The sequence below is a fragment of the Argopecten irradians genome, chromosome 16 (genome assembly GCF_041381155.1).
Source record: "Argopecten irradians isolate NY chromosome 16, Ai_NY, whole genome shotgun sequence".
In the NCBI taxonomy this organism is placed as follows: domain Eukaryota; kingdom Metazoa; phylum Mollusca; class Bivalvia; order Pectinida; family Pectinidae; genus Argopecten; species Argopecten irradians.
In genome coordinates this window covers 2,988,256-3,012,088 of record NC_091149.1, presented here as the reverse complement: position 1 = coordinate 3,012,088, position 23,833 = coordinate 2,988,256, and the positions used below count along the sequence as shown (strand labels likewise).

The 23,833-nt window shown below is 35.5% G+C and overlaps 1 protein-coding gene across 5 annotated transcripts in view; it reads right to left on the bottom strand.

Annotated features, from left to right (window-relative positions):
* Positions 1 to 23,600, bottom strand: part of LOC138310816 (alpha-1,6-mannosylglycoprotein 6-beta-N-acetylglucosaminyltransferase A-like) — a 54,777-nt gene extending 31,177 nt beyond the window's left edge. The window contains exons 1-6 of one of the 5 annotated variants that reach the window (XM_069252140.1): positions 23,479 to 23,600; positions 4,799 to 4,878; positions 4,081 to 4,256; positions 3,628 to 3,727; positions 2,765 to 2,926; positions 949 to 993 (exon numbers count right to left, since the gene is read on the bottom strand). In XM_069252140.1, coding sequence (XP_069108241.1) covers positions 949 to 993; positions 2,765 to 2,926; positions 3,628 to 3,727; positions 4,081 to 4,233 — 460 coding nt within the window. In that variant the 5' untranslated portion in view covers positions 4,234 to 4,256; positions 4,799 to 4,878; positions 23,479 to 23,600. Of the gene's footprint in view, positions 1 to 948; positions 994 to 2,764; positions 2,927 to 3,627; positions 3,728 to 4,080; positions 4,257 to 4,798; positions 4,879 to 4,990; positions 5,011 to 6,086; positions 6,110 to 19,671; positions 19,792 to 23,478 lie in introns of those variants that run through there. The other 4 variants (XM_069252141.1, XM_069252142.1, XM_069252143.1 and 1 more) reach the window with 4 other exon arrangements.
* Between the last annotated feature and the right edge of the window lie 233 nt (positions 23,601 to 23,833).

Here is a 23,833-nt window from a genome sequence, read left to right as displayed (position 1 = left end):
TATTACAATCATAGAAACCGTTGAAATGAACGAGATGTTTGAAAAAATTCCACAAATGAAGAAACAAAAAGTCAATTTGCCTCTAGTCACACCAGATTTCAATGATGTGATGATGAATAATCCAGAAAGATGAACCCCTGAGAATTAGATTAATGTAGGAAATCAAAAGAAAACAATTTGTTATCAAGACCACAAATATAATAAACTAGAAACTGATAAAAGAACATTGTGAAATTGTACTTCGATTGCGGAGACATACAAGATAGTCTTAAGATTTTTTGTTTGTTTGTTTTACGGCCCATCAACAACTAAGGTCATTTAGGGTCAAACTACAAGTCATGCATTAGTTAGATAGTCTTAAGAAAAGATATATTTAGTACCATATCATGCATCACACACAAAAAAAATGTTTTAGAAAAGTAAAAGAAAATTACATCAACTTGAGTACGGTTACGTGGTTTTTGCCAAGCAGCCATCTGTCATTGTTTTGTTACTATAATTAACTTTTAAGAGGTTTTAAACGAAAACTGATTTGTACTGTACACAAAAATCACTCCCTCTGACAATTTTGAATTGAGACATCAGTTGATCTCACATCTGTGATGATATAATTGACCTTTCACCTTTTGCTCAAGGTTATAATCTTTGGGTCAAGGTTATGACATCATTTCTGTGCACTGTACATAATCAATATGTGTGATTCTGGCATACTCAAAGGACAAATATCATTTCTAATACAACCCCTGTATGACCTTTGACACGACCAAGGTTAAAAACCCTTCATGGCTGTGTACTGTACATTAGTCTTGTGTTATATGTACTACAAACATGTTATATACCAGATAATCCTAATGACGTTAAATAACCACCAGATGGCTGCTCCGGCTGATACGTGTGTTAGATACAATCGTGTAGGTTATATTTGTATCTAAAATTAGTGCAAATTACCTGTAGTATTGCCATGCAACATACTAGTGGATTTTTCGGAAGGTTCTGACAAAATCATGGAACAAAACACATAAAATTAGGATACAGACAAAGAGGGATTCCAACAGAGAAAATTGCTTATTTGTACATTAATAAATTCAATTGTGTGATTCCTAATCATTAAAGGTTCTGAATTCCAACACTGCAGTAGCAAACATGCTCTAGTTTAGTATATTGACCTTTGACCCTTAACATGCGCTACTTTTGAATACTGACCTTTGGCCCTTAACATGCCCTCGTTTTGTATACTGACCTTCAATCCCTAACATGTCCTCGTTTTGAATACTGACCTTTGACCCTTAACATGTCCTAGTTTTGTATACTGACCTTCAATCCCTAACATGCCCTAGTTTTGTATACTGACCTTCAATCCCTCACATGTCCTCGTTTTGAATACTGAACTTTGACCCCTAACATATCCTAGTTTTGTAGACTGACCTTCAACCCCATGTTTAACATGTCCTAGTTTTGTAGACTGACCTTCAACCCCTTACATGTCCTAGTTTTGTAGACTGACCATCAACCCTAACATGCCCTAGTTTTGTAATACTGACCTTCAATCCCTCAACATGCCTCGTTTTGAATACTGACCTTGACCCTTAACATGTCCTAGTTTTGTATACTGACCTTCAATCCCTAACATGCCCTAGTTTTGTATACTGACCTTCAATCCCTCACATGTCCTCGTTTTGAATACTGACCTTTGACCCCTAACATATCCTAGTTTTGTAGACTGACCTTCAACCCCATGTTGAACATGTCCTAGTTTTGTAGACTGACCTTCAACCCCTTACATGTCCTAGTTTTGTAGACTGACCTTCAACCCTAACATGCCCTAGTTTTGTAGACTGACCTTCAACCCCTAACATGCCCTAGTTTTGTAGACTGACCTTCAACCCCTAACATGCCCTAGTTTTGTAGACTGACCTTCAACCCCTAACATATCCTAGTTTTGTATACTGACCTTCAATCCCTAACATGTCCTAGTTTTGTAGACTGACCTTCAATCCCTAACATGCCCTAGTTTTGTATACTGACCTTCAATCCCTAACATGCCCTAGTTTTGTAGACTGACCTTCAATCCCTAACATGCCCTAGTTTTGTAGACTGACCTTCAATCCCTAACATGTCCTAGTTTTGTAGACTGACCTTCAACCCTAACATACCCTAGTTTTGTAGACTGACCTTCAATCCCTAACATGTCCTAGTTTTGTAGACTGACCTTCAATCCCTAACATGTCCTAGTTTTGTAGACTGACCTTCAACCCCTAACATGTCCTAGTTTTGTAGACTGACCTTCAATCCCTAACATGTCCTAGTTTTGTAGACTGACCTTCAACCCCTAACATGTCCTAGTTTTGTAGACTGACCTTCAACCCCTAACATGCCCTAGTTTTGTAGACTGACCTTCAATCCCTAACATGTCCTAGTTTTGTAGACTGACCTTCAATCCCTAACATGCCCTAGTTTTGTAGACTGACCTTCAACCCCTAACATGTCCTAGTTTTGTAGACTGACCTTCAATCCCTAACATGTCCTAGTTTTGTAGACTGACCTTCAACCCCTAACATGCCGTAGTTTTGTATACTGACCTTCAACCCCTAACATGCCCTAGTTTTGTAGACTGACCTTCAATCCCTAACATGTCCTAGTTTTGTAGACTGACCTTCAATCCCTAACATACCCTAGTTTTGTAGATTGACCTTCAATCCCTAACATGTCCTAGTTTTGTAGACTGACCTTCAATCCCTAACATACCCTAGATTTGTATACTGACCTTCGGCCCGTAGTTGATAATTGGAGCGTTGCGATTGGTTGTTGGTAGCGTTATATGACGTTCCGTTATTGGTTCCATTGATTGCGTTGTTTAGTTTGATCTCGAGCTTGTTCAGTCTCTCCAACATACTTTCCAGCAAAACTGCCATCGTCTTTTTTAAATCTGTACAAATATACCAGACTTTATTATCAAAGTGTTGTTAAATTGAACGGTTGTAAAATTTCAAGATTTACCTGTTTATGGGTCATTTTTCACAAATGATTTTTGTAAACATTTTGAAAGCTTCATTCAGATAACAGGATGTGGTATGTAAAACGATGAATTTCAATTTTTTTTTTATTGAATTTCACAAACCTCAACCTTTCAGACTTTAAAACCTTTGTTGATATTAGCAACTATGTAGTAGTGATTTAACTCTTATCACAACCCATTCTCCTGCTAAATACCACTATTAACACTAAATTACGTACCTCTGATTTCAGACTTAGCTTTAACACATTAAACACTTCACAAAACTGTAGAGTGACACACTGATTACAGTATACCCAAACTGAACTAGATCTGTCGCCAGAGTGGACGACTAATACCCCCACATATTTAGCAATAATTCCATAAATAGAGGACATTGCAGAACCATATATAGTTTACACAACTCCCCGGCCCTTTATGTCAGAATTCTGTGTACCAAATTTTATCAAAATCTGTTAAGTAGTATAGGAGGAGTTCACTGGACAAAGTTGTCAGACATACAGACAGACAGATGGACGGACAACCCAATTCCATTCCAGTATACCTCCATTAACTTCATTGCGGGGGGGGGGGGGGGGGGGGGGGTAATTAGTTGTTACAAGTATAGTCCTTACCGTAGGCTGTGAAACGGCCAGCATAGGGGCCATCTACAATGTCGGAATTTTCCCTGGCGAGTGCTCGCACATAATTCTCACTTAATTGGATAATTTCATTCTGAAAACAAAAGAGAAAAATATTGCATCAAATTGAACAAATAAGATAAAAATTCAACTCAATATGTAGTCATTCACACCATAATTGTAACAATTTTTTTTTATAAATCTGATTTTTCTTTCCTTGATTTCTGACCTTGATCTTGTTAGATGTTTCTGCACTTGACCCTGCTAGACATTTCTGAAGTTGACCTCATAAGATATTTTTAACCATAACTTCATTCAATATTTCTGACCTTGACCTCTTTACATGTTTCTGACCTCTTTTCCATTAGACACTTATAATATATATATATATATATATTTCTGATTTTTACCACAATATGAACCTCTGACCTTGACCCCATATCTGACCTTTAAGATTTCGCTTTCCTTCTGTGACCCTCCTGCTGATGTAGACATGCGATAGAGTGTGACACACCAGAAGGAGAAGAGGACACACGCGAGCAGGAGGAGCTGTCGACTGTTAGGGATACGACCACACATCCGCCATAGCGTCACCGCCATAGTAACTCTCACGTCTGCTCCATCTAAAAATAGACAAAATATAAATCATACACCAGGCATAGCGTCATCGCCATAGTTACACTCACGTCTGCTCCATCTAAAAATAGACAAAATATACATCATACACCCGCTATAGGGTCACCGCCATAGTAACGCTCACATCTGCTCCATCTAAAAATAGACACAATATAAATCATACGCCCGTCATAGCATCTCCCCCATATTCAATTTAAAACTTTTCTTAAAATTCTCCATAGAATATATAGCATAACAATTTTAAGGAAGCTCCTTAAGTTAAGATCAAAAAGAAGTTTCCTGAACTTCTGTAGTGCTTTTCCAAGGGGAATTTTAAGTTAAGGAATTCCTAAGTTTAATATTTGTGAAATTGGAACCTGGTATATTCACATATTCTACAGTGATTAGAAATATCTGGTATTAGAAAATAATGAAATTTAATCAAACACAGACAAAATGCTTCAAAAACAGGTACAGTAAAACAGTCTAAAAATTGTTGTATAAAGTTGTAAGGCATGAAATCGTCAAATAATTAAGTTAAAATTCTTACCTCCATTATGACCATGTTACAGAGAACTCGGGCGAGGTACTCCTACATACATCTGCTTCTATATGGTTATCTGTATTGGTCTGTAAAAAGACATATACAGTATAATTCACTAAAGAAATGACCTGGAATTTAAAATCTGTGTCAACCACAAATGACTCAAATCAATGGAGAGTACATATAATTATCAATTACAGTTTGATGTTTCACTGTGAAGCTGTTAATAAATTGTATAGAATCAGCCACAACTGATGATGGAAACTTGTAGTTTAATTTGATGTATGTGGTTCTGTGAAGATGTAATCTGCGGATGATATTGTGAATCATATTATCACAGAAACACAATGTACCAGATTTCCTCAGGAAGTGTTTTGTCATACATTCAGTTACCTGGGTAATATTACTAAAGTAGCTAGCTAGCTAATTAAACATTCTCTTGATATCGATCTAGAGTGTAATTCTACTTGATCACATAACTGGCTCATTCACTCAGCCATATTATACTGCCATATCATAAATATTGTACGACACACAATGTCATGTACTAACACTGTGGTGAAGTCATGATTACAGGTGTAAATATAATAATCTCAGCAGACTGAAACACCAAATCCGAGCCTGCAGATTTTATCATTCTTAAATGAAATGAAATTCAAAGTTCTGCCTATGTTTACATGTGATAACTAGAATTCTTACACTTTTATCTACGTAACATGGGTTCATTGAACAAGTTCAATCAACTTCATATTACATAGCCATGAGTGTATGATCATAGTCCTCTCTTTGTGATGAACTGTAATTATCATGGCTGGTTTTGTTTTCACTAATATTTTGTTTGGTTAAAGCTGAAAAAAATATTCTTTCACTGATCATGATTTTCCTATTGGCAGCATTAGGTTCACTGTTATGAAGACTAAATGTGTTCATTAATTATATTTGTATTTTGCTATCTGTTCACAAAATTAAACAAAGACCTGATTTCGACCATACTTTGAAATATCTGCTTTCCACTAAACTCCCTCTAGCTATTTGAGTATCACTTGTTTTGTACAAACACATTATCTACCAGACCAACAAACATTCTCATTAAATATTTGAACATCAAATATGTCTGTCATGTCTCATTTACTCACGATTTGTATCACTGATTTCAGTATAGTGTATAAGTCTGGTGAGAATTTCTCTCCAGTCTAGCTATATATAGATAGTCTAGCTAGCCAGCTGTAATAATGCATGATAAGTATATCATAGCCTGATTATGATGGTATGAGATTTGGCTGTCTTAGCTTACCTTTAATCATTTTACTCATTAGCTGGAAATTTACATAATATATTATGCATGGCCTGCTATAACTGTACCCAAGCAGGAAAATTTTTCAATATTTCTGCTTTTTATGTAAGTATTCCTGTAAAATAGGAAATAGTCTTCCGTCATTGACTTGCTTAGTAATGCTTTTTCCTGTATAACATATACAGTATATACATGTATATATACTCTCCCCTTATATTACACAATATAATTATAGCATAAAAACATGGAGTTGCGCACGGTGGCCTAATGTTTGTCCCCGGGGAGCTGCGGTGGCCGGGTGATTGTCCCGACATTACCACAATCCCTCGCTATATATTCATATATATATATACATAAATATATATACATAAAAAGAAAACACAACTATTAAACAGTTTTTTCCTCCCTAGCGCTTTCTCGGCTCATGCCGGTCTTCAGGGGTTTGAATTCTTTTATTTGTAAAACATGACGTCATAGTACAATGACGTCATAGTAAGATTACGTCATAACATGGTACATAAATATATATATAGGCCTCCACCTCTGGGTTGCAAGTTTGAATCCCATGTAGGGCAGTTGCTAGGTACTGATAGCAAGCTTGTCAGTGTTTTTTTCTCTAGGTACTCCGGTTTTCCCTCTCTAACAAACAGGGCACATCCTTAAATTACCTTGCATTTGCATTTGGCTGTTAATTTATATAATTAATAGGACTTAAAGGATTTGTGCAGTCAAAAACGATAATTTCAGTTTATGCTGGAAATGGCTTTATTAGCACCTGTAGAAACCTCTCCGTGCCGCGCGCGACCGGAATAACCCGTAAGAAGTCGATATCGAGGTCCAAAATTCTGGCCGCCCGTTTATGCATATTTTCTAGCTCTAAACCGTGTGACGTCACAATAGTCCGTGGTTTATAGCAGTACTATAACTGGTGTGCTATCACTTACATCGACGGTCACAGGAAAAGCCGATCAACGATTTTTTATGATTACTTTTGAGTGAAGTTAATCGTATAATAACTTTGGCTCGAATATTAATAGATAAAAGAGTGAAATTCAATGTTTCAAATACTCTAATTTATGCTCTAATAGCAGGTATCTTCGTGTAATTATGAAAAAAATCCACACAGAAACAAAAGTTTCGGATTTTTTTGTCGAGGAGTTCAGCAACGAATAAGCTTTAATTAGATAATATTTTCCTGTAGTCTGTATCTTTGATACATTGTGAATTACAAAGTTTGTGACTGTAAAATGAAATTTTACGTACATGTAGCAATTTAAGAAATCCTTGATTAAAGTATTGACGTACGTACACACCGATGATTGATCATTACAAACATTGTGTTGTGTGTTGTTAACCGAAGAAATTGAGATACATTTATTACAATACCGTAAAAACGTTTCAACATATGGTAGAAAGAATTTTTGATATTATAAAAGATCTAAATATTGAGATATTAAACAAAACAAACTATTTTTTCAGACCGTGCGGTCGCTTTCAATTTTTAATCGATATACGAGTAGATACTCCGATATAGATATATAATTAGCCATGCCTTTAGTTTGATGGTTATGTAATACCTGGACCAGGATGTTGTTTACCTGTACACAACGCCATTCATCGAACTCACCTGTAATTACCTGGCCGCGGGCAATTTGCTATTCGGTGGACTATATCGGGTATTTGCTATTGTCTTACTGTCAATCAGGTTAGGACATCTATTAATTGGATTGTGATTTGAATTATGGAAACCCCGTACATCTATGCTCTAGTTTTTTTTTGTCACCTCCATTTTTAAAATGAAGATGTAAAAGCAGATAGAAATAAAATATCCCTGATCATACCTGGGATATATATATGTCGTACACAGGTAAAACAATAATGGAAGTTTACTTATTCAGAAACAAAAATGGTTCTAAGAACTATTTCAACTAAAGATTAAACTTTAATCATTATTCCAGTCTAATACTGTAATTACGGAATCGTGGCATATCCATATAGCAATCTACCGTAATTTCTAAGGTATTAGTAAAACTTCTAAGCATGTATTTTCACCGTTTCGAATCTACATGTATAGTCATACAAGAAGGGTTACAGCATTACCACACTAATTATATATAAATATACTTATTTCAATATCATTTCATTTTTCATTTGAACACTATATGTGGTTACTTCTTGGATTATACGATAAATGTTCATATATCATACTATTAAATTTCGGTATGATATATATACAAAGGGTTCGACAATGAATACACTATTTTAAGGATTTAGTATGATTTTGAAATAATGAATTGAAATCTACACTTATACTGTAATTAAGAAACATATATCAGAAATATCATTGATGTATTTCTGCTTTTTAGTAAACATTATGGATAAAGTTTCAAAGGCAACAATATAGATATACATATTATTTTCGGTATAAGTTCGGTACTGTTACTCCAATATCACATAACTGATAACCGTCCACATTTTATTTTTACTCAAAAACTGTGCCGTGTTTGCATCGTTATAGCAGAAAATTTGAAATAAAAACATGGATTCTAGATATATTCATGCTAAATTTTGGGATTTTACTCGTAAAAAGATAGCGTTACATTATACTGTTTTTTATTACACAGAAATTTACATAATATGCTATCTAAATCTCAGTCCAGACTGATCCGAACATCATATTGATATCGCTATCGAAATGGACTGATTATCTAATCTAAAGTTAGATATATTCTTGTTTGAATGTTTGAAATGGTGTAAAATGGAATGTTTTGAAACTGAAAATATCTTAATCATAAAGCTAGAATAACCATTTACTCGAAAAACTCAAATTGTAGATCTAACGTATACGTGTATGTGCTGTATAGATGTATAGTACTAGGCTTACCTTGTGTAGCCGCGGACTACTGTGACATCACAAGACCACGTGACCGCCTAGCTCATTATCTCTGAACCGTAGTCGACACTACCCGTAAATCACGACCAAAACCAACCGATAGCGCTAAAAGCTAGGCGATTCGTTGGGTGGGACTTAATTTTTCATTCATCCAAAGCAATATCCTGACATTTTATCAAAAAAAAATTTTGGCTGCACAAATCCTTTAAGACTTATAATATAACCACAACAAAGGCAAAATATACCTCCAATAAATCATATGGCTATTGAATAATACTAACTAGATTATTAGGTTTCTGATCATGATTTATTTCCTCCACTACTCTTAATGCATATATGGTACGTATACATGTACCTATATATATATATATATAGCTATATATAGCTGGCTCTAGTAACATCTTAAAGGCCCACTACCTTTCCAGAGTAAAATTCAAAGGTTTCTTGAAAATATAAATAACATAAGAAACATCGATGGCCTAAGATGTGGTAATAACACCAAACATATGATAAATTTCCTGCGTGATATATGATAACTGTGGAGATTCATTTCGCGGTTTTGCTATCTGGTGCAGTGCACGTGAGAATCAACTGCCGAACGGCAGGGAAACATAAGACAACCCGCGCTATGAAAATTCACATTTTATTTATTTTTAATTAAATTGTTAAGAAGATGATGATAAGTATAGTATTAACGGTAAGTTGATAACTTTTGCGACTCTACAAAATTATCGATCTCGTTATACATTCCCATTTTAAAAATTAACATTCGTTTCAGAAAGGTAGTGGGCCTTTAACCATATGTACATATACCACATTTTACATTATAATTCTTGTGCATCCAAATATGCATGACATCTGACAATTTGAAACTTACACCTGTGATCGATAACAACCTATTTTGATATTAACGTTTTAATAATATATGACCATATATTTGACATTCAAATTAACTTGTACAAATTAAACCCATATCAATTTGCTGTTTTGAATATATTATTTCTGGTATTTTATATCATGTACACACTTTTTTGACATTTCAATTTTGTTACTTTTTTAATTTTTTTTTTACATTTTTTATTTGAAAAGTGTCACACATCCCATGGATTTAACAATGTGTTACCATATATTACATGAACTTGTGAGATCTTTTAACATATGAATCACAACATAATAACACGTCTCAAAAGGTAATAAGCTAGGCATATGCATATTAAATATGACAGATTACTGTGCCATATGTTTAAGGCTGACTTTTGAGTTTTGTCATCTCACATACAACTTATGTTTTGGTTTCCTAATAAACCCTTCTCCCACCCTCCACTCCACAATTCCTTGACGACACCCCAGGGAATTAAGCCAATTATTTCACTGGTAGCCCCCCCCCCCCCCCCCCCCCCCCAGACCATCTGTATTCATTGTATAATTCTTGACCACACTGGCGCCTGAATATGCTGACAATTTTCCATCAAAGTCATCCGTAGGAAATTAAGCTTTGCAGCCATACATTCTTAACCTGTTCTCTCTCCTGGTATCTATTGGGTTATAACCCACACACCTGGCCACCTGATGCTATCTATAATGAATGACCTCGGCCCGCGCTGGCTTCAAGTGTCCTGCACGTTAATTATTAAAAGTTGGATGCCATGCCAAATGTTACCGATTAACAATGCCATACAGCCTGATCCCCCTCACACGCTGTCTACATAATTAATTATTTTTCTTCTACCTTGTTGTCCGAAGACTGAATCTATACCATCGTCATAACATTAACTGTTTAAGTTTATTTTGTGTCACCTGCACACCAGATCTGTATATGTAGTATTCCTTGCATATGGTATGTGTGATGTGATGTGAGAATCATAAATTAATTCCAAGAAATATTTGCAATACCATTTAACTAAACTCAACATAATTACTTGTCATATACTGCAGTATGATAAATATATGTGATACATAATGTTACAAATTATTAATGTATTACCAAATATATCGTGATAATCATTACATTTATAAACAGATAACTATATATAATGTACCATAAATTACAAAATTTCATTAAATAATTATAACTGCATGAACTGCATTTAGTTATTTCCTACCTTGAAAATTAGTTGGCTTATAATATAAGTTAAACATAAGGAAGCCTGTTTTCTATCAAGCACCGTTACAACTTCAAATTTCTGAACTTTTTGGCTAAACATTCCATCTATTTTTAGATAAAACTGGTTGTATAGCAACTTATTCAAGTTTCTGACAGAATAAATGTTTCCCCTTACATCATTAAATTATAATAAACAATTCAGTGTAAACCAAAATTTTCAGATACAGCATAACTACCATACTGCAACTTTGAATCTATTAAAGGGACAATTCATTCTACGAGAACATTAAAATTTGTATATGTATCGGAAAACCCCCAGTTCTAATGGAAATTAGATCAGTCGGTTTTACTGTGATATGTCAGAAAATCCCATGGTGGTGAAATGCGTGTGAAATGTTCAAACTCACTCGCTGTCCGCCATTACACATTGTGGTCGAATATCTTGTATGCCGAACCTAGTCCCTTGCTCGTAGAGTAATGCTACTTTTGTCTAGAACTGCTCAAATCGCTCTGACAGAAGTGTGTTTACCTTGTTAGGTGAATTGTTTTGCCTAAAAAATCATTATATCACCTCCACAGTGGTTATGTAGTTCATCTGTTTAACGTGCTTGACTTTGGCTCGGGTATGGGTACAGCGTACATATTGTACCTGCTTAATCGTATTGATCAACGATTTGTAATTACAACGGTATCAATTAAAATACTAAATAATGACGTGGAATTTGTCAATATCTTATGTTATATGTTTCATAAGAAATGTAGAACAAGACATTTATGCCATATTTTGCTTCTTGGTTATGTAAAAGAATTAGCCTGAGTGAATTGTCCCTTTAAACTATTTCGTATTATCAATTGTAATTACCGTATTCCACCCAATAAGCACCAAGGGCGCTTAAAAAATTGATAAAAATGAAAAGGTGCTAATAAGTCAAAATATTTCAAATCTATACCGTTTTATGTAGTTTTGGTCCTTATTAATGGCAAATTGCAATTGAGGACTCAAAAAGTGGGAGGGGCGCTTATAGGGACATGGGCGCTTATTGGGTCGAATAATGTATATATACACTAGTGTGGCCAGGAATAAGACCATGTACCATAGAAAATATTACTGCAAACCAACAGATTTAATTTTGCATTTTCATGTGCATGTCAAACTACTTAGTGGTGCTTATGACTTTAATAGACATAATAAATTGACAGTTCCACTTGTTTGCGTGAATTTTGCAAACTCATATTGTACAATACCATCAGCTATAACAGTGTAACTTTTGATCAATTATCCAAACCAGCTGTTACTTAATCCAGATCCCTGTGTATTCCGGTGTAAATGTATGTCTTTTTCACATAACTTATACTACCCGGTGTAAATGTATGTCTTTTTCACATAACTTATACTACCCGGTAATAAAAACCTAATCTGGAGACCTGACTATATATATATACAAGTATACAGTTCAACTATGCTGGTCTTAGTGACATCCGGTTTAGACAATGCAAATTACAAATTGTATTACCCTGCACACCGTATGTAAAACATTTCTACCCTGATATTTGGGCCAAGAAAATAGGCAGAAACGTAACATCGTTAATTACCCCATTAATTGTGGACAGATAAATGACGTTATTACTATACAGGGTACCTCTACCTTCAATTATCTGAACCCCTAATAAATACACATTCAGTACTTTTATCTGCTAAATGTTTCCAATAAAACAGAACAGCCTCGGATTTGTATCTGCTTTAGCTAGGACGACAGCGACACATAAATCAGGACTTTATCAGGGCGTTGTATATCCTACTTCTACTACAGATTTTCTTGCTAATGTCTTCACTATTTTCACAAACTCTTTGAAATATTGACCGCTTTAAATCTGACACTTATAATAAAATTTATGTTGAGTTTTATATATATATATATGACTATATATGACCGGTTTTAATCTGACACTTAATTATAATAAAATTTATGTTCAGTTTTATATATAATTATGTACACTATCAGAACATGCACGATAATGGATGACTGCAATCTATTTACCTTTGTTTTCTCTGGCCTAATTCTGCCAACGAAACAATAAAACTATCTTAAATAATGACATCTATCTTAATATTATGCAGATTTTAGTGTAAAATGAAAGAATGTAAACTTGAATTGTGCAGTGATGAAAATGTACATATGCTTATTATAATTTGACCTAGGGCCAAAATTTGTTTTTTGTTGAGGATGTATTATTTATATATTCTGTAAACAATGTACATGTATAACATTCACCATGCCTATAGTCAGAACACGAATATATTTACAATCTAACATTAAACATAATGTTTTATAAAACAGATTAGCAACTAAATCAACCAAAAGTAAAATTGAATTCAGCCTCACTTAGAATACAAAGAACCTTTTGTAAATTAATATTACATGTATATAGAAATTTTATACTTTTTTTTTAAACTTAAATGTAGGTAAATGTTAGTTCAGAATTAAAGTTTAAAATTTCTTGTTGTTTGTGACTGGGTTAAAGAGCTCTGTCCTGATTTGTAACAGTAATGTACATGTATAATAACATAATTGTATCACTGTATTTCTGTAGGACCACATTCGACCCAATAAGTGCCCCATTCCCTATAGCTATAAGTGCCACTCCTCCATTTTGGAGGCCTTAATTTTGAATTCACTTAAGCTTAATCACTTCGAATAAATGCAACTGCAGGACTGAAAATATTTGATTCTTTTTCATATCAATTTAAGGTAAAATAATTTATAAAGAGGATAGCTCCAAATTCATTCTATAAATGCTCCTTATTTTTTCAGTTTTTTTAAGCGCCCTAGCTAGCTTATAGCATTTGTTGGGTCGAATATGGTATATTGTATCTATGTTTATCACATAACCGACCCGATCACACATGGCCAAGTCGAATATACTTCAACTGTACATCTTCATAATGACCACTTCACGGATGAAGATTATGTCATATGGTGTTGTGCTTAATACCAATTAAAAACAAGAGGCCCAGAGGGCCTGTATCGCTCACCTGGTTTGTAATGCCAAATAATTTTCTGAATACAGGGTCATTGTTTCTTTTCTGAAGGAATTTTAATATTAAACCTCTAAATCCCCTATTGGGCCCCACCCCTCCTGCCCCCTGGGGTCAGAGCCAAAATTTTATACAAGTTCTGTTCCCCTTCCACAAAGGATATTTCTGGCCAAATTTGGTTACATTCCATGCAGAACTCTATGACTAGTAGCGAATTAATAGGATTTACCTCTATTTCCCCTATTGGGCCCCACCCTTCCTGCCCCCGGGGGACCAGAGCCAAAATTTATACAAGTTCTGTTCCCCTTCCCCCCAAGGATGTTTTCTGGCCAAATTCGGTTACAATCCATAGAAAACTCTATGAGAAGAAGTGATTTAAAGGATTTACCTCTATTTCCCCTATTGGGCCCCGCCCCTCCTGCCCCCGGGGGGTCAGAGCCAAAATTTATACAAGTTCTCTTCCCCTACCCCCAAGGATGTTTGTGGCCAAATTTGGTTACAATCCATGCAGAAACTCTAGGACAAGTAGCGATTGATAGAATTTACCTCTATTTCCCCTATTGGGCCCTGCCCCTCCTGCCCCCTGGGGTCAGAGCCAAAATTTATATAAGTTCTGTTCTCCTACCCCCAAGGATATTTTTGGCCAAATTTAATTACAATCCATACAAAACTCTTGGACAATTAAGTAGCAATTTATAGAATTTACCTATAATTCCCCTATTGGGCCCCGCCCCTCCTGCCCCGGGGACCAGAGCCAAAATTTATACAAACTCAGTTCTTATTCTCCCAAGGATATTTCTGGCCAAATTTGGTTACATTCCATGCAGAACTCTATGACTAGTAGCGAATTAAAGGATTTACCTCTATTTCCCCTATTTGGCCCCACCCCTTCCAGCCCCCGGGGGGCCAGAGCCAAAATTTATACAAGTTCTGTTCCCCTTCCCCCAAGGATGTTTCTGGCCAAATTTGGTTACAATCCATGCAGAACTCTACGACTAGTAAGCAATTTATAGGATTTACCTCTATTTCCCCTATTTGGGCCCCGCCCCTCCTGCCCCCGGGGGGTCAGAGCCAAAATTTATACAAGTTCTGTTCCCCTTCCCCCCAACGGATGTTTGTGGCCAAATTTGGTTACAATCCATGTAGAACTCTATGACAAGTAGCGATTTAAAGGATTTACCTCTATTTCCCCTATTGGGCCCCGCCCCTCCTGCCCCCGGGGGGTCAGAGCCAAAATTTATACAAGTTCTGTTCCCCTTCCCCCAAGGATGTTTGTGGCCAAAATTTAGTTAACAATCCATGTAGAACTCTAGGACTAATAGCGAATTAAAGGAATTTACCTCTATTTCCCCTATTGGGCCCCACCCCTCCAGCCCCCGGGGGCAAGAGCCAAAATTTATACAAGTTCTGTTCCCCTTCCCCAAGGATGTTTATGGCCAAATTTTGTTACATTCCATTCAGAACTCTATGACAAGCAGCGATTTAAAGGATTTACCTATAATTCCCCTATTGGGCCCCGCCCCTCCAGCCCCCGGGGGATCAGAGCCAAATTTATACAAGTTTCTTATTCCCCTTCCCCAACGGATGTTTCTGGCCAAATTTGGTTACATTCCATGTAGAACTCTATGACAAGTAGCGATTTAAAGGATTTACCTCTATTTCCCCTATCGGGCCCCGCCCCTCCAGCCCCCGGGGGACCAGAGCCAAAATTTTTACAAGTTCAGTTCCCCTTCCCCGAAGGATGTTTGTGGCCAAATTTGGTTACAATCCATGCAGAACTCTATGACTAGTAGCGAATTATAGGATTTACCTCTATTTCCCCTATTGGGCCCCACCCTTCCTGCCCCCGGGGGACCAGAGCCAAAATTTATACAAGTTCTGTTCCCCTTCCCCCAAGGATGTTTCTGGCCAAATTTGGTTACAATCCATAGAAACTCTATGAGAAGAAGTGATTTAAAGGATTTACCTCTATTTCCCCTATTGGGCCCCGCCCCTCCTGCCCCCGGGGGGTCAGAGCCAAAATTCATACAAGTTCTGTTCCCCTTCCCCCAAGGATGTTTGTGGCAAAATTTAGTTACAATCCATGTAGAACTCTATGACTAATAGCGAATTTAAAGGATTTACCTCTATTTCCCCTATTGGGCCCCACCCCTCCAGCCCCCGGGGGTCAAGAGCCAAAATTTATACAAGTTCTGTTCCCCTTCCCCCAAGGATGTTTTTGGCCAAATTTTGTTACATTCCATTCAGAACTCTATGACAAGTAGCGATTTAAAGGATTTACCTATATTTCCCCTATTGGGCCCCGCCCCTCCTGCCCCCGGGGTGTCAGAGCCAAAATTTATACAAGTTCTGTACCCCTTCCCCCAAGGATGTTTGTGGCCAAATTTGGTTACAATCCATGCAGAACTCTATGACTAGTAGCGATTTAAAGGAAATGTTGACGGACAGACGAACGAACGGACGGACAACGGACGACGGACGATGGACGGACGGACGACGGACGCCGCGCCATGACATAAGCTCACCGGCCCTTCGGGCCAGGTGAGCTAAAAAAAGGTGAATTTTCATGGTAGTTTTGTGAGAGATGCTTTGAAAGCTTCGAGTTTGGTGATTTTACAAATATCTGGAGGTAAACTGTTCCAATATATCTGTTATGGTTCGTGGGAAAAATTATTGTTTTCTGACTTGGTTTTACATGAAGGGACGTGGAAGGTGTGAGCGTGGGAGTGGCTGGTGAGGCGAGTAGGAGCTCCAAATGTGTCTTTTGATATTGTTACATTGTACAACCACAAGCAATTAACAATAACACTTGTATTCTGTAAAATACCATGTGACAGATGCTACATTATCACATCAAAATCAATATATACCATCCCTCATTAATTGTCTCCGTAAACGATGACTCCAAACCTCAGGCAGATTTCACCTGTACAGGTATATAAACAAAGTAGAATTTCCACGTACTATTGTACATATTTACTAAATAGAATCGATCTTGTACTCATGACTACCATTGTTGGTTGCTCCAGCTTGATTCATCCTCTCCACTTGTATATTATCACAATAGAGTAATATGTGAAGTGAAACCACCTGTGGGTTTCCAATGATGTTGTGGCTATAGCTATATGATACAGGAATGTATCTAACTTAGTGTTGGGAATCGGTTGTAAAAGCACAATCAATGATCTGTTTAGGACAACCTACTTATTATTGATTTTATAATTGGATATCATTTACAGAAAACTAACCTATATTTATATTTTTAATTAACCTTTTAATTTCCCAGAAAAAGTTTAGAAAGATGATAATTTCTTTATCTTTAATTCAAATTTGACTTATTGTATTTCTAACATGTCTAGATTATTTTGAAAGGTGGTTTTGCATGAATATATTTATTATACATATATAATAAAGCTGAGGTTCAGAAAAATATAAAATAACCACAAGTTATCTCCCATTTATATTAATTAGTAATCGATTAATTATTACCTTTCATAATCGATAGTCTTTAGGAAAATCATAATTGATCGATCATCAATTAAAATCAAGAATCGGTCCAACACTAATCTAACTTAATCGGATAAATATTGAATATATATTTTATGATATGCATCACGTGCATGACATCATTAATACATGCGATATATAACAATGATATATATTACTAGTATGATATATCATCATCAAGTTTTGATAAAACTGACAAGTCTTGGTTGACGTTACAAAGAAAATTACAATCAAACCTGTCATAGCGACCACCTCTGTATAAAGACCACCTGCTTTTATCAATATGACCATTTTCTTAGGGTCCTAAATTGTCAATTTCAATATGATTTGCTCTGTACACAGACCCCTTGGCTATAGAGACCATTTTTCTTGGTTCATTGGGTGGTCTTTATAGACAGGTTTTAATGTATCATGTCCAAATTATATTAATCATTTTCTTTTCCTAACCTATAATGTGTATCAAGGAGATAGGAAAACCACATCTCTTGTGTTAGTTTGTTTAGTTTTACGTCCTATTAACAGCCAGGGTCATGTAAGGACGTGCCAGGTTTGTTGGTGGAGGAAAGCCGGAGTACCCAGAGAAAAACCACCGGTCAGCGGTCAGTACCTGGCAACTGCCCCACATGGGATTTGAACCCGCATCCCAGAGGTGGAGGGCTTGTTGTAATATGTCGGGACATCTTAACCACTCGACCACCGCGTCTCTTGTGAAAGATATGTCTACATTATACTACATCCAGATTGGTTAACTAGGAATGACAAGCCTTGTGCTGGTCATGGCTAGTCAAATTATCAACACAGGTTGATCTTGTTTATGTGAACCCTTTATCAACCTTATTTGTAGAAGCCTTAGCTATATATAGGGGCACATTTTAGGTTAATGTTAGTAAATAGAATTCATAGCCCGGGCTGTTTAATGTAAGAATGTAGATGTTCTAAGGCCAACTAACAAGGTATATGTAATTATAAGTACTGTTCCATTGACCAAATTACCACCCGTTCTGTAGACTAGAATTGGCTAATCTCAATTAGAATGTTTTAATTTTAGATAGCTGGATCATGCAAAAGACCCATCATTAAACTTCCAAGTCTTTCTAAACATCTAATTTCTTATAGTTTAAATTTAGTTATAGCTGTTTTCCAGTACAGGAACAGACTAGTTTCTCTACACTGGACTTGTATTACAGTCTAGATCTGTGACGTTAATTTTTTTCGCTGCTAGCTTGTCATTTGGACTAGTAGGTAAACCCCCAAATTTTAATAGTCCGATTATTTAATCACCAGTCCAAATTAAATATACGGTTTAAATTTTACTCACAAAATTATGCATCTGGACTGAAATAATCGGATACAGATTGCACTCAAAATATGTTTAAAAAACGCAATTGACCACTGCTCTTGTAAATACATACAGTATTACCGATTTTAATCGGGTGAAGAGCAACTAGTCCAATCATTACAATTGGCACTAGTCACGCCGTAAAATTACTAGTCATGGGCATCTAGACAAGTGCTTAAAGTCATAGACTAGTATTGGTAATCTATATCGTATAGTTCATTTCAAATTATGGTTGCATTGCCTTAATATAGTAACTGAAATTTCTCGATTTTTTAAAAAATGTTTATATTTTTAGCTGTTATAACATCTTCAGGAAGACTATTCCATGTTCTAGCAGTTCTAATAGCGAAGGTTTTGCTTCTCATACAAAAAATATATAGATCTACCCAGCCCATATATCAATTTACCCTTATCTTTAAGTCTAAATTAATTTATAAGCAATAAACGACCAAATTAAGTAAATAATGGACAGATTGGGCACATTGACAACGTCTAGTAAAATTACTTCAAACATAATGCTGATCACTAGCTATATATAGAAAGACCTATATTTTCAGTCATAAATCAAGAGCTTTCAATAAGCCATTACAATAAAATTTATGATAAGATTTATTATATTTGCTTTCAGTTTAACAAGTCCAGAATTTTTTTCTGATAATAGGGAAATCTTTGCAGAAACGAATAAAAATCATAATGCGTACTTACGTTACTAAGAGGATATTCCAAAGTTAGCTGATCAGACACAGAAAATGTATATTTCTGAATTTCACTGCCGAAGTCTATAGTGAAGAGGCTAGGGCACATGTCGGCCCAAGTATCAAATCCTTTTGTCAAATGTTTAAAAAGTCAATAGCATATGGTTTGGAATGAAATAACTTAAGTCAACAGATATAATACATGTTTTGACTGAGAGTTTAATCCTTTATGTCAATGTGTTTAAATCAATTACAGGGAGCAGTGTGATCAGTTTTAGAATGGGATCAATTACGTATATAATTATCAGGTATACAGAAGTATGTTGTTCAGGAGTCACAGATCTAGACAGTGATCCACAGACCATGTATAAAGATCTAGACTTATAATTATACCTAAAATGGGTTAAGGCCCTGAACCTCCATATCTGCTTTCACAAATCTCACCATATATATATTCATCTAGTGATTAGTTCACCCCTGAAGATGCATTTGAACTCTTCTTTTTCAACCATTAGCCAAGTTCATTATGAATTTCCAAGGAAGATGAGGGATCATGATCAGTGAGTTAATTATTATCAAATTAAATATACTTGTACTTTGCATCTGAAATCCCATAATGATCAAAGGCCAAATCTATTAAAAAAAAAACAATGACAGCTAGTGTGCACACAACACTGGAGAAATATAAAAGACTTTACAACTGTGACACAAGAATTTACAATTCTACATAGATAACCTCTTCTGACTGTACTAAAATACACATGCACGCTAATATATACCATATTTGACCCAATAAGTGCCTATGTCCCTTTAAACGCCCCTCCCCGTTTTCGAGGCCTCGATTTCAATTGCCCAGGCATATATAAAGACCAAAACTACACAATAATGTATAGATTTCCAATACAATTTCGTCCTATTAGCACCTTTTATTTTTCATTATTTTCAATTTGTATACGCCCTGGGCGCTTATTGGGTCGAATACAGTATATCTCTTTCATAGGAATACTTACAGGGTGTTAAATATAACATAATATTCAGTTAAGGGGAGATAATTAATATCAATCATTTCAAGGGTGATAACTCAAAACTAAAGGGGAGATAATTGATATTAATCATTTCAAGGGAGATAACTCAAAATTATAGGGAAGATAACCTGAACTAAACTTAAAATCTAGATTCACAATGTCCAAATCATGTAGCCTATGGAAAACAAATAGGATTACATTGAGACACTTTTGGAACTAAACTTTTTAGTATACATATATATGACAAAGGAGCACATCATCTCGAAAATTCGACAATCTTTTGTCTACACTGTTAGAATTACTTCTTCGCCCTATATATGTATATGTATACGTAATAGTATTATATGTAATAACCCTTCATGTAAACAATACTATTTCTCACATATATATGAATGAAACATTCTAAAACATGCATGACTCTCTGCAGCTGTCATTTATGCATACATATATATATGTCAACCCTGGCCTTTTATAGATTTAGTGAAGCATTAATTGTTTTTAGACTATTGTTGCCAGGTAACATTATCTCGGTAATAATATTGTTAACAGAACGTCACATACAGGTGAATGTATTGTTATTCATGGAAAAGAATAAAAATATTGATACAAGAGATAATTATATATTTAACCTGATCACTACAAACAAAGAGGACTGTCACAATAACCCTGGGCTATGTAGAACTAAATAGTTACCAAGGCCATGACAGTAATTTTCTACAGACCAAATAAATCGAAAATATACGGTTAGTGTCTTCCAATGCAAGGTTTATTTTGGTGCGACACTTAGGAAAGCCGTGTCAAGCACCAAAATAGACCTTGTATTGTAAGATACTAATCATGCATTCTGTTTATCCTGCAACCATTATGACATTCAAAATGAAAGCAAATTGCCAGTTATTTACTTGGTTTCGCTTAGTATATAATCATGATCAATTTAAAACACATTTATATAAAAATTTAAAGTCCACATCCAAGGAGAATTCTAGGCAGGTATTATCTGTATTGGAACCTGTTTTCATTCTGCATAAACAGGAACCAGTTTTTGTACGATACAAACAACCCCCCCCCCCTTCCATCCAAGTCTTGAAATTCCTTTAGTCCCCCCCCTTCTATCCAAGTCTTGAAATTCCTTTAGTCATATTATAAGTTTAACAAAACAAAAGAGTGGACCACGTTGGCATGCATGCCCATCTCAATTACAACATGTAAGATAAGCAGTTGATGAGAATCCCTGACAACAAAACACTATAAAGTCATTGACCTACATTCATGCTTAGTTCATTTTCTTACACATCAATCATTTTAAGATAAAGCGACTTCCAGTAATGACAAGAAACTTACAGGGCTGCATACCTTTGTTTTTATATAACATGTACAGTAATTAACGGATAATGAAGATTATGTTCTGTAAACTATTTACATATTTCAGAGTTATCTGCTCTTGTGGGTAGGTATTGATTGTGACGTCATGTGTTTGCGAGCACAACGTCATAATTTTCGGAGAAAACATGAATTGCGTTAAAAAATAATGATGTCACAATGGATACCTATCTGCAAGGGAGCTACCTCTGTAAAGATGTTGTGAGCATATTTGTTATAAAGATGTTTGATTGTAATATGTTGTTACCTTCAATTCTCAATGCATGAATGAAACATTATAGTACTGATCATGTCAGACTATAGTGCGATCCTACTGCATAATACACTCTGTCTGATTATATATCAAAAATGAACAGAGTCGTCCTGCTGAGTGACATGGTTACCGGGGTACTATAATGAGAAAAATTCGATTTTATATATTGTAATGCTGGCCATTTTCTTTTTTTTTTCTAATCATTACTTTTTAATACTTGTTAATTTTTTAATCAATGCATCAGAAACCTATTTGCAAAAAGTCTCGTCCTGATGTCAAACTTTCAAGTCGACACAATATTGGTTTTTTTTGTTTGTTTGAGTTTTACGGCCCATCGACAACTAAGGTCATTTAGGGGCAATACAATCTAATACTGAGGAATAGACCTACCAATAATAGACCTACCAGGTCGTTTGAAAATTTGAAAAAATCATAATGAAAAGATGCTGATCAGACAAAATTATTGCAAATCTATACAGTTTTGAGTAGATTTGGTCTTTATTTATACCTGGGCAATTGAAATTGAGGCCTCAAAAAGGGTGAGGGGCGCTTATAGGGACATGGGCGCTTATTGGATCAAATACGGTATAGACAATATGAATCAATTCAAATTATTGATGAATTCCGTAATCAATATAAACATGTGTCAGTACAATTTTATAACTGATTGCCTCAATCACACGGTTTCAATATAGGTAAACCGCAATGTATATATTTTTTTTAATTAAACATCAGATGCTGTCACTGAGTAAAAATAATATGACGACTAAACCACATGCCGAAATCAAGCTTAACTGTTACAAATAATTAGATAGTATATGGTCACCATGGGTAATCGTACTAATTAACTGCGCGTGACACTAATTATGGACACTGCTGGATAGCCAGGTGATCGCGTACCACAACATCATCATGGTTTCTATTTTTATATATCGCGCAGATTTTTCGTTCTATCCCCTCAATAATAGTTCCTCAATATAAAACGGTTTATGTGAAAGTCATAAATTATTTTAGCACCATAGCACACGCGACTAATATTAAACAACCGATTCACATCAACGTCACAACTGATCGCGACGAGCTAATTTATAAAATGGTCCATGCATCATACACCATGTATTTACCCATTTAAAAAGTACGCTGTATTAAAGTTACCTACCTTTTTTGGCTTTCAACAGTCTTTTTTTAATCCGGCTACGAGACCGTCGAAGCGTTTCTTGTAAGAGCTGGATGACAATACACCGTTCGATAGAATGGAGGTTTGCTTGTTTCCGGTTCAGCGATCGCAGATTTGTGACGCGTAAGGACTGAATAGTGTCGTTTCCGATACATGAATAATCATAACTCAAGAGGAGGGAATTGGACGAATGTGTTAAAATTTAATGATTTCCATCCATTTCAAAGAAATCAAAAATATTTTAATAAATACAGATAATGCACATCATGAGAATTGTTGTGTTTCATCTGGATTTGTCATAGAGTGTTTCGGAAATGACACTTCATGAATATTAACG